The sequence below is a fragment of the Enhydra lutris genome, unplaced genomic scaffold (genome assembly GCF_002288905.1).
Source record: "Enhydra lutris kenyoni isolate GAN:26980312 unplaced genomic scaffold, ASM228890v2 scaffoldscaffold38, whole genome shotgun sequence".
In the NCBI taxonomy this organism is placed as follows: domain Eukaryota; kingdom Metazoa; phylum Chordata; class Mammalia; order Carnivora; family Mustelidae; genus Enhydra; species Enhydra lutris.
In genome coordinates this window covers 11,449,287-11,462,456 of record NW_019154122.1, presented here as the reverse complement: position 1 = coordinate 11,462,456, position 13,170 = coordinate 11,449,287, and the positions used below count along the sequence as shown (strand labels likewise).

General features: G+C 56.6%; 1 protein-coding gene across 1 annotated transcript in view; it reads left to right on the top strand.

Moving 5' to 3' along the window:
- Positions 1–4,169: 4,169 nt before the first annotated feature.
- LOC111154564 (dorsal inhibitory axon guidance protein) overlaps positions 4,170–13,170 on the top strand; it is an 11,066-nt gene continuing 2,065 nt past the window's right edge. The window contains exons 1-5 of the mRNA XM_022514212.1: positions 4,170–4,620; positions 7,007–7,197; positions 8,337–8,448; positions 8,858–8,947; positions 10,510–10,599. Of these exons, the coding sequence (XP_022369920.1) occupies positions 4,170–4,620; positions 7,007–7,197; positions 8,337–8,448; positions 8,858–8,947; positions 10,510–10,599 (934 nt within the window). The remainder of the gene's footprint in view (positions 4,621–7,006; positions 7,198–8,336; positions 8,449–8,857; positions 8,948–10,509; positions 10,600–13,170) is intronic.

Below are 13,170 nucleotides of genomic sequence, written 5' to 3'. Positions count from 1 at the left end.
TCAGGAATCAAAGCCAACTCCAGGCTCAATTAATTGCCTTCATTTGCACGTGCAGCCTTTGGATGGGGACAGTTCACAAGTCAACTATCCCCAGCATGCAGGGACAGCTTCAGGACATGTCAGCTCTTTCCCCTCCGTCCCCAGCCGCCAGTGCCCGGTCCCCTTCTTGGGCCCTGACTGCACTCACAGCAATAACCAGCTATGAGGGGGAGGCAGGGGACCCCTGATGAAGCTTAGTGCACGGGCAGTGGCGTGAAGGACCGTCCCGAGTGCATCCTGAGTGGCATCATCTTGGATGTGTGACTGAGCAACCCTGCCCCAGAGTCTCCACTTCCTCGTTGTAAAAAACGTGGAAAATGGTGTGCTGTGTAGGGCAGCGGAGAGGACTCCATAAGAAGTGGGTGAGATCAGCATGTAGAGCCGAGTTTCCCCAGGAAGCAGAGACTCCGAAGATTACTGTTTGCTTTTGTTTTGTTTTGCTTTTAATGAGTCACTTAGATCTCAGTTATGAGAGGACCGAGGGCCACCTCTGGGCTGTGGACAGTCTTGATGCCCCTTGACAACTCTCATCCAGGCTGCGGGGGAGGCAGTGAGACCCAGGCCCGGAAGAGACTTTGTGAGCGAGCGAGCCACAGGCAGAAGCGTCCAGGGCTGACGGGGCTGGGGGAGGCGGGCACCTGCTGCCCCTTTCTGCCTGGATGCTTGGCGCTTTGTGACGCTGCCTCCAGCCGGCTTCCAGAGTGACAGAAATGGATTGGAGCCCTTCATCGCTGTGGATCCCGGGCACGACTTCTGTAGTATCCCACGTGTGCTGAGTGGCGCTTTGCCAGGCTGGCATCTTGGCTATGGGGTCGGGCCAAGATCCTCGTACAAACCCTGCGGGCTTGGAGAGAGGGCTCCGTGTAGTCCCGGGGCAAAGTGGTGCCAGGATCCCAGCCCTCACTCCAGCAATCTTTCTCAAACCCACACACACAGACACACGCGTGCACACGCGTGCACTTGTGCGCACACACGCACACACACCACCACCACCACGCCCTGAGAATTTATGATCTCCCACTCGGCTCTCAGTTTGTGCTCAGTCTGCTTCCATCCCGACCCATAGTTAGTGCCTGTTATTTGCAGGGTCCTATAGATGTGATAGGAACAGAGAGAAGGGGATGGAGTCCCCTAGGATCTGCTGGACCCCATCAGAGTCTTTTTTAAAAAAAAAATGGCTGGCTGCCCCAGCAGGAGAAGTCACGGGCGATCTTCAAGAGCTGGGCAAATCTGTGTGGGAGCACGGGCGGGAGCACTTATAACTGGGGGACTGATGAGACTTCCTGGGGGAGAGGACATTTGGGGTGGACCCCAGAGGATGGGCAGGATTTGGACAGAGAGAGATGGGGGTGGAGAGAAGAGGTTGTTTCAGGCAGAGGGAACAGCCCAAGTGAGAGCAGAGACAGGAAAGAAGGGTGTGTTCGGGGCTCAGGAAATAGTCTCTATTGGCTGTGAAGAGGAGGAAAAAGTCAAGGCTGCGAAATCAGGTCGGGGCTACATTATACAAGGTCTCAAGTGCCAAGGTCAGGAGACCATGGTTGAACGGGAAGGCAAAAGGGAGCCAAGGACAGTTTTAAGCAGGCGAGGGTCAGGGTCAGAGGAATCTGTCAGCAGTATGGGCTGGTCTGGGACAGGACGGTGCTGAGAGAGGGAGAGAGGGACGGTTCCCCGTGGGTCCATCCGCACTGCACCCTGAAATCCCCTTCTGCTGGCCCCAGGCAAGCTTGTGCATGATTTGTGGGGTGCAAAGGGAGGGAACAAATATGGTCCTGAAATTCGTTGGGATACGTTAAACAGACCCACAGCCATTGGAAGTCTTGGCAACAGGGTGTCAGTGAGAGAGAGAGAGAGAGAGAGAGAGATGGCAAAGGGTGGGCTCATGTTGCCTGAGGGTGTGGGATGGGCCTCATCTGCGGGTTTGTGCAGAGTAGGGGGTGTCCTCGGTGCTCAGACCGCTCAGACCTCGGCTCTCCGAGTCACTGGCTAGCTTCCTGCCAAGCACACTGCCCATATAGGCCCGCAGTCCTGCCCACCCCTCCTCCTGAGCCAGCCTCCCCGGCCCCTTCCTGACCTGCCTCGCTGACTCCCACCTCGGGAGGGGAGATTCCAAAGCTTCCCTCCCATGAGGCCGCTCTGTGGGCTTCTCCCGGGCTATTGTCCCTGCTAGACAGAAGGGCTGGGCCCGGGGAGGGGGACTGCATCCCACACAGCCTCCAAGCCTTTCTCAGCCACAGGGAGAGCAAAGTCTGGCCAACACCAGTCTGGAGAGTGGCCCGCATCTGCCTCAGGCCTGGAAACCCTGTTTGAGGGGTTTCCGGGAGCAGAACAATACTTGACTGACAGGCCTTTAGAATGGGCCCCTCCTCTCTCCCAGCTGCCTCAGGAGCTCGGAGCAGCAGGCCTGGCCTGGCCGCCTGAGCTGGGCCTCCAGGGCCCTCATTAGGGAAAGGCGGGAGGTGAGGCTGAAGGGGCAGAACCAGCTCATGGCCCGTGAGGCGGCCAAGACAGCGGGGCCAGGACTGCCTGGTGTCCGGTCCTCGGAGCAGAAGGCTGTGTGATGAGATGGGAGCTGTCACGCCAAGCCACCCCACGGTGCCACCCAGCTCTCCCAGAACGTGCAGGCAGCTCCCAAGGTGTGAGGGAATATGACAGAGTCTCTCAGCCCATGGTTCTAGAAAGAGCAGAGCTGAGGGCAGTGGTGGGGACAAGGCCTGGGCCTCGCAGGGGACCAGCACACTCCAGGCTGGGAGGAAGGGGGAACAGGAAAGGTGGGAGGAACTATTCCCCACCCTGCCCTCTGGTCCCCCTTCTCCTCAGAGTGGGTCAGCCTGGTGCGGCCCCAGCCTCCCTGTCCCACCCACCCTCCCCGCCCATTCCCAGGGCCTCACTGGGCATTGGCTAAAGGTGAACCTGGTATGGGTGCAGGGGGGTGGTGAGGTGAGGGAGAGGACTGGAGGGAGAGATGCTAGGAGTTATCATGGGCCCACCAACCTTTCCTCCGCCCTGCATGATCTCATGGCCACAAATCACAAGGAAATGTTTGTGTGAGCCCTTTTCCAGCTTAATGGGACACATAGGAGGCCCGGGGAGGCCATAAAAATGCAATCAGCCGGCTAACCTGGTGCTGAGCTTGTCCGGACGCCGTGAGACTGGTACGGGGTGGGGGTCGTGGGGGAGGGCCGCAGGGGGTGGTCTCCGGACTTCAGTAGCCTTCCCACCCACCCCCAGCCACAGGACTCATGAGCCTTATCTCTGAGGTCCTCCGGGACATCGAGGGTCACTCCCTCCTCCCATAGGAGGATACCCCACTTCTGATGGAGAATGGGGGGGTGACCCTGAGGTTAGGTCAGGGTCAGCTCACCCGCCACCCGACCTGCAGGAGGCAGAGCCAGGCTTCCAGAGTTCTGCAGCCCTAGCAGGGACAGGGCTGGGTCAGAACCTGCCAGGCCCTTAGAGGGAAAGAAAGCAGTGAGGACAGGACTGGGCTGTCTCTGGGCAGCTGCGAGGCAGGTCCAGAGCACAGACACAGCAATGCCAGTTCATTTCTGCTACAGGAAACGCTAGGAACCACCTTGGATGCTCGTCGGAAAGACAAAGTGACATAAATTCCCATGAAGCACTGATAAAGCTGATTCCTGCCTGGGCCCATACTCAGGGGGCTGTTCTGTTTGTTTGAATTTACGCTTTGAGTCAACCTCCAGGATGACAGTCCTGTTTCTCGTTCCGAGGTACTTGGCAAAGGGCAGAGGTGTGTGCAGAGAAAGGGATTCTAGACTCATCTGGAACTGGGTGCTGCTCACACTATTTAAACCAGGGCTTTCCAGCCTTAGCAGCGTGGTCTCTCCAGTCCAGCAAGTCGCCATGCTGGGGCCATCCTGTGCACTCGGGGGCACCCAGCAGCATCCCTGAGCCCAGGCCCTGGAATCAGAAGCACCGCCCCGCTGTGGCAACCAAAAATGTCTCCAGGCATTGCTAGATGTCCCCTGGGGGCAAAGTCACCCTCCGTCCCTGTCGATAGACACTGGGCTCTAATAATGTGGGCAAGGGGACTTGGAAGTAGGGAAGCAGAAGAGGAGGAGGGCTCCTGGGCTGTCCACTCACGGTGCTACTTTTCTTCCAGACCAGAGCTCATGGCTGGGCCCAGCAGCCACATGGTTCCTATGCTGTTCCTCGCCCTTCTGGTGCTCCTGGAGCTGAGCCTGGCAGGCTCCCTGGGACCTGGAACCTCTGCTCGGAACCTCCCTGAGAATCACATCGACCTCCAGGAGCCAGCACTGTGGATGCCTCCAGCCAGCCACCACCGCCGGCGGGGCCTGGGCAAGAAGGAGCGGGGCCCAGGCATGCCTGGCCAGGCCCAGGACGGAACTGTGGTCTCCACCACCAGGCAGGCCTCCAGGCTGCCAGAGGCAGAGGAGCTGCTGCCTGGGCAGAGTCCTGCAGGCCTGGTGCAGGACAAGGAGCTGTTCCTGGGGTTGGTGCTGCCCTACCCTGAGAAGGAGAACCAGTCTCCTGGGTCAGAGAGGGTCAAGAAACGCAGCAGGGAGCACAAGAGACGCAGGGAGAGGTTGAAACTGCACAGAGGTAGCCGGAGGTCTGCAAGGGGGTGGGGTCCTGCCCCGGAAGGGAGGGGTAGGGGGATGGGGGAAGGTCATACCCAAATGACCAAGGGGGCTCTCCGAGCAGCAGGGGGAGGCCATGAGGGAAGTGTGAGAACCCTGGGAAGATATTCAGAGCCCCCAAAGAGGGCAGGCAGTGAGACTCCAGAAGTGGGGAGGGGTCTCTCAAAAGTCAGAATGATCTGGGAAGAGGAAGGAGCTGGGAGAAGCCTGGTGGTAGAGCGTGGGAGGAGAGGGATACACAGATGTCGAAGCTCCATCTTCACAATGAACAATCCTCCTAAATCAGGAAGTTCTACCTTGGGTGTGACGTGAATCCAGCCCACGATGAGCCCTGAATGGAGATGCACTCCTTCGGTGCCCTCCAAGCACATCCCTTAACCAACTCTGAAGCCCAGAGCGGGGGCCAAGCGTTTAGACCCTGATGCTGGGTCTGCCCAAGTTCAGGTTGTGACTCTACCACTTCTTGGCCGTGTGCCCTGTGCAAGTCACCTTTCTGTGCCTCAGTTTCTCCCTCTGCAAAATGAGGATAATGGCCCCATCTACCTCCGGGGCCGATTCATAGATGATTTAGATGCTTAGAATGGTGCCTGGCAGGCATCAGGGGCAATGAGCATAACTAATTCTCAACTTGCTCTTGACGTGGGAATCGCCGGCCCCTGACCCGGATGCAGATGACCCAGGGAGAGACGTGGTGTCCTTATCCCTCCTGTCTCTGCCCTGCGAGTCTCTTGAGGTGCTCCCCAGCAGCCCTGCTCACCTTCTTTTAGGTCTCCCCACAACCCCAAATCCCTGTGAGGGCCCCGCTGTTCCTGGCCCCAGCTGCCCCCTCCCTTTGCCCACTCAGTCCTTGAACAAACACACCCCAGCCACTCTGTCCACATGGCTCCTCCTGTCTCCCCCTGCCCCAAGGCCACCAGGCAACCTCGGCTTCAGGTGACCAGACAGCCTCCAGGGGCAGACCAAGTTTCACAAACGTGGGACAGGTATTCTGTAGGAGGAGAGTGACAGAGACTCAGGCCCCCCGTCTCTTGCATCAGTAGGGGCTTGCTTCCCTGCCAGGCCTCCTGAGACCTTCCCCCAAGGTGGACAGAACCCAGTTGAGAGACCCCAGCTTAGACTCAGCCTCCCACCCCTGGAGGTCAGTGTCAGGTTGGAGAGGGAACGCTGGTATCCCCAAGGCAGGAACTCATCCTGGCTCAGCCCCAGGCCCCAGCTCCGTCAAGCCAAGGGGGCCCTCCAAAGGGAGTCGGTGTGTTGGGTGCATGGAGGAGGGGACAATGGAGGTCTAGAAGCCAGGCCCAGCCCTGCTAACTTGCTGTGGAGCTCCGGTCGCCTGAGCCCCAGTTTCCTCTTCTGTAAAACGAATGGAGCAGATTCAGTGGTCCCTAAGTTCCCTTTCTACTCTCTGCGGTTAGTTTCTGGAGGGTGAGGTGGCCCCAATGGACCCAACCAATCTTAAATCAGATCTTGCCTGAGAAAAAGAGTCAAGGATGAGCTCAGGTCCCCCAGCTTCTCTCAAAGTCTCTTTGTTCTGATCACCCCAACCCTGCACACTCTGTCCCCCTCACACTTAACCTACCCCAACGACCATGGGTCTTGGAAGGCAGCATTAGTTGTTAAAAAGCATTGGCTTTGCACTCAGATGGACCTGGGTTTGAATCCAGGCTCTGTTGTCTGCTAGCTGTGTGTCCCGAGGCAAGTTGCCTAACCTCCCTGTGCTTTAGTTTCTTCCCCTGTAGATGAAACTGAAGGAGCACCCATGTCCTAAGAGTTCCCACGATGGTTAGATGAAATAATGCTTGTAGGGCAGGACCCAGCATGGGACAAGGACCCAGTACACAGCAGGTACTTAATAAACAGGGGGACGATTATCACCGCATAGGAAGACACATTTATACAGGATAAGCTGCAGCTCTTACCTTCTCAGTCTTCTCCCCTACTGCAATGCCTCTTAGCCTCATCACGTTACGCCCCTCCTCAAGCTTCACCTCTGCCAGGAAGCCTCCTGTGGTTAATCCCACTAGTTTCCATTTGTCCCACCCCTGGCTGCACCCACCGAAGCGGACTTGAACTTGCGAGAACATTGCTCTAGAGAGAGAATCCTTGGGCTGTCCCCTCAGCAACACCACAAGTTCATTCAAGACATTCCCTCCCTCCTCTTTCCTGCCACCCTGAGTCCCCCATTTCCACCTCCCCAGGAAGGGAGCAGCAGGAATGTTGGCTGCGCCAATGGCTTTTCCCATGGTCCCTGCCACCTCCTTGCTTGGCGTTGGAAACGTGAGTTTTGCTGTGGGCTGACCCAGGATGGTGAGCGATAAAGCCCCTGTGTGTCCCCCTCCGTGTCTCAGGCCGAGCCGTGGTCCGAGGTCCTAGCTCCCTGATGAAGAAGGCAGAGCCCCCCAAAGACCAGGCACTGGATGCCACGATGGAGGAGTCCTCCACCAGCCTGGCCCCCACCAACCTCTACCTAACCACTTTTGAGGCAGCACCTGCCACAGAAGAGTCCCTGATCCTGCCTGTCACATCCCTGTGGCCCCAGGTAAGGGGCCCCAGAATAGCCTCGGCGTATATGCAGGGAGACTGAGGCCAGGGGGTGGGAGGGAGTTGGTTGAGGCCATCGAACCAGGTCTCTTGATGCCCGTCCAGGTCGGGTGCACCCCAGCAGACACTGTCCAGGAGAATGTGGTCCTAGGGGCTCACTCCAGGGGCAGCAGGGAGGCGAGGACCCTCTCTGCACAGTGGCTCTCCATGGAAAAGAGCCGGGACCTCGGGAAAAATTTCATACAGACCCAACAGTCCAGAGAAGAAAAATTTTTAAGACCATGTCCCTGGGACGCCTGGGTGGCTCAGTCGGTAAAGCATCTGCCTTCATCTCAGGTCCTGATCCCAGGGTCCGGGGATCGAGCCCTGCGTTGGGCTCCCTGCTCAGCGGGGATCCTGTTTCTACTGCTCCCTCCGCCCCTGCCTCCTGCTCCTGTGCACGTGCTCTTTCTCTCTCAAATGAATAAATGAAAAATCAACAAGATGTGCATCCTTCTTGGACCCCTTTTGCAGCTTTGAATTTTTTCCAAATAAAATTATTGAAGATCAATAAAGTATATGTAGAGAAGAAGTCAGACTTTTTAAGCAGTAGGTCATCCTCACTCCCTTTTGGGTCTTATACCTCCTCTTGAGATTCTTTTTTTTTTTTTTTCTAAGTCATCTCTACACCCAATGTGGGGCTCGAACTTACAACCCCGAGATCAAGAGTCACATGCTCCACTGACCGAGCCAGCCAGGCGCCCCACACCCAGGCCCCACCTGTGTCTGATGAAAGCTGGGGACCATCTCCAAGGAATACACGGTGTCTCATGCTGTCCAAGGCCCCCCGGAAGCCGCTCGGTTGAGAACCCTGCCCTAGAAGATGCCTTTATTGCCTATGTCCTACCATGTGCTGATCCAGCCCCGAGACCTCTGGCCAGGGCTGTGAGTCCAGCTGAGCTATGGTCTCAGGGTGCCACAGAAAGCTAGTAATTTTGCAGGGGAGAGAAGGGACAGCAGGGAAGTGAGTGGCTTGGCTTCATCCAACTCCCCCGGCTCCTGAGGAGTCCCTCCTTTGCCCTCTGGATCCGTGTCCCACATTTCCGCTCCCACCGGTTGGGAGCTCCAACCTCATTCCTCTTCGTGCCCCTTCTGCAGGCTCAGCCCAGGCCTGATGGGGAGGTGATGCCCACGCTGGACATGACCTTGTTCGACTGGACCGATTATGAAGACTTAAAACCTGAAGTCTGGCCCTCGGCTAAGAAGAAAGGTATGTCCACCTCCCCTGCCACCCCCATGCCTGGGCTCCCTTCCCTCCCCACCCTCTGTTGTAACGGGGCGGTGTTGGGGGAGACCAATGAGCCCAGCCTGACCTACAGATGTCCAGAGTGGAAAGGCATGGAGTCTAACCCGGGATTGACACCCAGGACGCCAATGCCATTCTCAAGTGCTGATCGAGGGCCAAATGTTTTTCTCTACCAACTCATTTTACCCTGAAAAACGATCTGTTGGGTCTATCCTGCTGTTGGTCCCATTTTAGAGAGGAGAAGACTAAGGCAGAGAGAGAGGTAGAGAGTCTCATCCACAGCACACAGCGCGAGTGGCCGTATGAGCCCCGGTGCTCAGTCCCTCTGCTCTGCTGGGCGTCAGCTTCTGATAACACATCTTCTTGTCCCCAGAGAAACACCGGGGTAAATTCTCCAGCGACGGTAATGAGACATCACCCGCTGAAGGGGAGCCATGCGACCATCACCAAGATTGCCTGCCAGGTACCCAAGCAGCACCCAGGATCAGGGCAGGAGGCTGGTGCAGGGGGGTGGGGGGAAGAGCCCGCACAGGGGTGAGGGCCTTTGGGGGAGGACAAATGATAACAATCAGGGCTACCCCTCTACTGAGACTTGCTGTTATACTGTAGTAAATCTTCATAGCAACCCAGAGAAAGGGCCCCTCTCATCTCCAGGGTTCAGGCAAGGAAATCGAGCCTCAGAGAGCCTAAGTGTCTTGGCTGAGGTCATACAGCAAGGAGCTAACTCAAACCTGGGTCTGTGTGGTTCTCCACCCCAGCCCTATGCTGTCTCAAGTCAGGATCAGCCCTCACTCAACTTCTTCCTCTTAACACCTGTTTGGGCTTAATTCTGTCCTTGTCCCCTTATGACACCGCGGGGGGTGGGGGGGGAATGCCATCATCACATCCTCCCTGTAGAGCAGCTGTGCCCATCATACAGTTTATAAATAAGGGGCCTGACATTGGGACTAATGTCTCAAACTGCTGGCCCTTGTTGGGTCAGTTTAGACCCCCGGGAAGTGGATACCGAGGCGGGGTTCCAAGGGCAGGAGGTTTATTCTGGGGGAAGTGGGAAGGCCTGTGAATGGCAAAAGTGGGGAGGAAGCAGGAATGGACCCAGAAACCTGGGATGCAATCTCAGCCAGCCCGGTTGGGGAGCTCCGGAGCAGGATGGCCTGCTGATGGAGGTCACACTGGGCAGGACTGGCCAGGCCCTGGTCCCCATGCTAGGGGTGTTGGGCTGCTGGGGAACCAGGGTACCATCAGCCCAGCCCTAAAGGTGCTCACTGCTGTCCTCACCTCCGGACACCACAGGGCTGCAGCAGAGGGGGCGGCCAGGGGAGACCCAAGCGGCCACAGTGCCATGCTTGTTAGTCCAGCGGCCAGAATATTTCACAGAACAGCAACCAAAGAAGCAATTTCGCACTGTTTAAGGCAGACCACCAGCTCCTGGACAGGTTGCTTCCTCTCCAAACCATCGTTTTCACCCTGAGCAGAAAGAAAAGTCTTGAATTTGGGCCAACTGGACAGTCACCCTAGGAGCTGGCCGGGTCTGTGGGGGGGGGGGGACCTGGTCCTCAGGCCTCCCTGGGGCATCCTTTGGGCCCTCCTGCTGCTCCCCAGGCCTTCAGTTTCCCCATCTGTCAAAGAAGACGCTGGCGGCAATGATCCCCGAGGCCCCTCCCAGCTCCAAGCTGATTACTTACACACACACACACACACACACACACACACACACACACACACACTGCTCTGCCCCCTCTCCCTGGGAGGCCAGCCTACACTGCCTTCGCTCCGCCATGATCTATCAATTGCCCATCTGGGGCAGCTGGGGTCTCTGCCACCGGCCCCCCCGGGCGGGGGGCCCTGGCCATGATATCCATCGGTGGTCCCAGCAGGGAGCCTTGGGCACCAGATGGCCCACCCTGCCAGGGCACGGCCCCGCCACAGAGATGATGGATCTCCTGTCCGGCGGGACTGTGTGCACGTCGGTGGGAGGGTCCGGGCAGCCGGCTGAGCCTGACCGTAGGCTTGCTGTGCCGGCAGGCACCTGCTGTGAGCTGCGAGAGCATCTCTGCATGCCCCACAACCGTGGCCTTAACAACAAATGCTTTGATGACTGCATGTGCATGGAAGGTAAGCCCGCGCTCTCCGGGGAGGGGGTCCCCCGTGCTCCTCCAAGCTGGATCTGCACGGAAAGGAGGCCAAGACTTCCCAGTGGAGGGTGGGCCCAGGGGCTGATGGCAGAGCAGAGGGTGGCAGGATCCCTCGGGAGCAGAAGACGCGAGCAAGAACAGCTTTGCTCGGTGCCTTCCAATCTGTGAACTCATTTAGTCTCGATTCCTGGCATCGTTTCTCAGATTTGCTTTTCTCACCTCTTGAAATACAAGCTGGCACGCTCTCCTAGGATCTGGGGGTGGGAGGAGGGAGGAGAGGAGCACATCTCTTTAAATAAGATCAAATCTGAGAAGGCTGGTACCCCAGACTTCTACCCCAGGGTAGGCATTCCAAGTGTGAGAATGAGGGGTGGGGCTATCCCAGCCCAGTCATGGCCGGGGCGGGGCTGGGGGGGGGGGCGGATGCACTTGGCCGCCTCCATCCTTAACTATTCTGACCTCCCACCTGCAGCGGGCATGTCCTCCTGCCCAGGTGTGCCCAGCGTGCCAGGCTCTGTGCCCGGCACTTCACTCCCCTTATCTCCAATAATTATCACAACCATCCTTAGAAAGGAGTTCTTACCACCCCCATTTCACACCTGGACGCACTGAGGCACAGAGAGGTTAAGCGACTTGCCCATACTCACACAGCTAGCAAAGTTGGGGAATACTTTTAATTTTATATTCCAAAAAACTTCAGATATTCATGTTTGAAATAAGGAGCCTCCATTTCCCATCACTCAGTTTCAATACTTACCAGCTCACTGCCAGTCTGGGCTGCCCCTCCCCCACTCAGTTCGCCATTCCAGTATGATTTTGAAGCAACTCTGGGGAGTTTGCCAATCATTCATCTGTGAATATTTCAGTATATATCTCTAAAGGATAAGTACTCTCTGAAAAATAAAATACCGGTCACCTGGGTGACTCAGTCGGCTCAGCGTCCGACTCTTGATTTCAGCTCAGGTCATGCTCTCAGGGTTGTGGGATCAAACCCCATGTGGGAATCCGTGCAGAGTGTGGAGTCTGCTTGGGATTCTCTCTCTCTCCTCCCCCTTCCCTGCCCCTCCCCACTGCTCGCACACACAGTCTCTCTCTCAAGGAAAACAAGCCAACACACACGAACAGTAATTACTCAATATCATTCAGTAGCTAATTGGTTTCTCACACGCCCTGAGTTGGAGAATTTGGTCTTGGTCCTTCTATTAGCCATCCTAAGATACGAGCCCTGTTTTTGCTCCTAAGAGCCTCAAAAATTATCTGCTGTGAAAGCAGTAAAGCTATTTGGGCCTAGTCAGTCAAGAAATGTTTACTGAGTGATCATGATGTGTCTGGTACCGTTCTGGAGACTGGAGATTCAGCGGCGAAGGGAACAGGCAAACCGCCCCCCACCCTGGATTCCATTCTAGTGAGATGTGCAGATAGTAAGCAAATCAGGAGATGAGATGTCTTTTTTTTTATTATTTTTATTTATTTATTTGACAGAGATCACAAGTAGGCAGAAAGGCAGGTAGAGAGAGAGGAAGGGAAGCAGGCTCCCTGCTGAGCAGAGAACCCGATGCAGGGCTCGATCCCAGGACCCTGAGATCATGACCTGAGCCAAAGGCAGAGGCTTTAACCCACTGAGCCATCCAGGCGCCCCAGAGATGAGATGTCTTTAGAAAGAAATAAGGGCTGTAATGAAAATCAGGGCAGTCTGATGAGAAATCAGTGCTGTTTTAGAAAGATTGGACAGGAGGGGACAGCAGAACCAGCCAGCTGAGGATAGGGCTGCGGAGAAGGAGGGAGAGCCCCGGGCAAGAAGCAGGGCAGAGGCCCAGAGCTCGGGTAGGAATAGAGCTGGCATGTTTAAGTGGGCCCGGCACACAGTGGCCAGCAAAGAAGGTGGCCTCGGGGCCGGTGGGGAGAAGCTGACAGGGAGGATCACACAGGGCTCTGTCAGCTTCGTTTGATTTATAATTGGAAGTCACAGGCAGGTTTTAAACTGGAGAGTGACATGGTCCAGCTGTAGGACTCTTGGGGGCAGGAGTGGAGATGGAGAGGTGAGGGGATGGAAGTGGGCAGGGTTGAGAGGGGCAGGAGATGCTGGAAAACTACCTTCTGTTACCTGTGTGCAGGGTTGGGGCCCCATTTCACAGAGTAGGAGACTGAGGTGTGGAGTAGGCCAGAGGGCACTCTAGTCCACAGGGTCCAGAACAGTGCTGAGGCCCAATCACAGTCCTTGGCCTCCAGGTCCAACTCTGGTGCCCAGGCGAGGCGGTTGTGGCCCTACTGAGTCCAGGAATCCTTCCTCTTTCCTCCCCTGGACCTTGGGTGGGAGGGGTGCAGCTTTCCAGGCACCCAAAAGGTATATCTGCGCCCAAAGCCACATCTGTTCATTCCCTCTAATCCCTCTGGCCGTCCCCGATCCTGGAGGAAACTCTTGCCTCCTCCCTGGAGACTCAGTCTCCATAAAAAAAAGAAGAAGAAGAAGAAGAAGGAGAAGGAGGAGGAGGAGAAGGAGAAGGAGAAGAAGAAGAAGAAGAAGAAGAAGAAGAAGAAGAAGAAGAAGAAG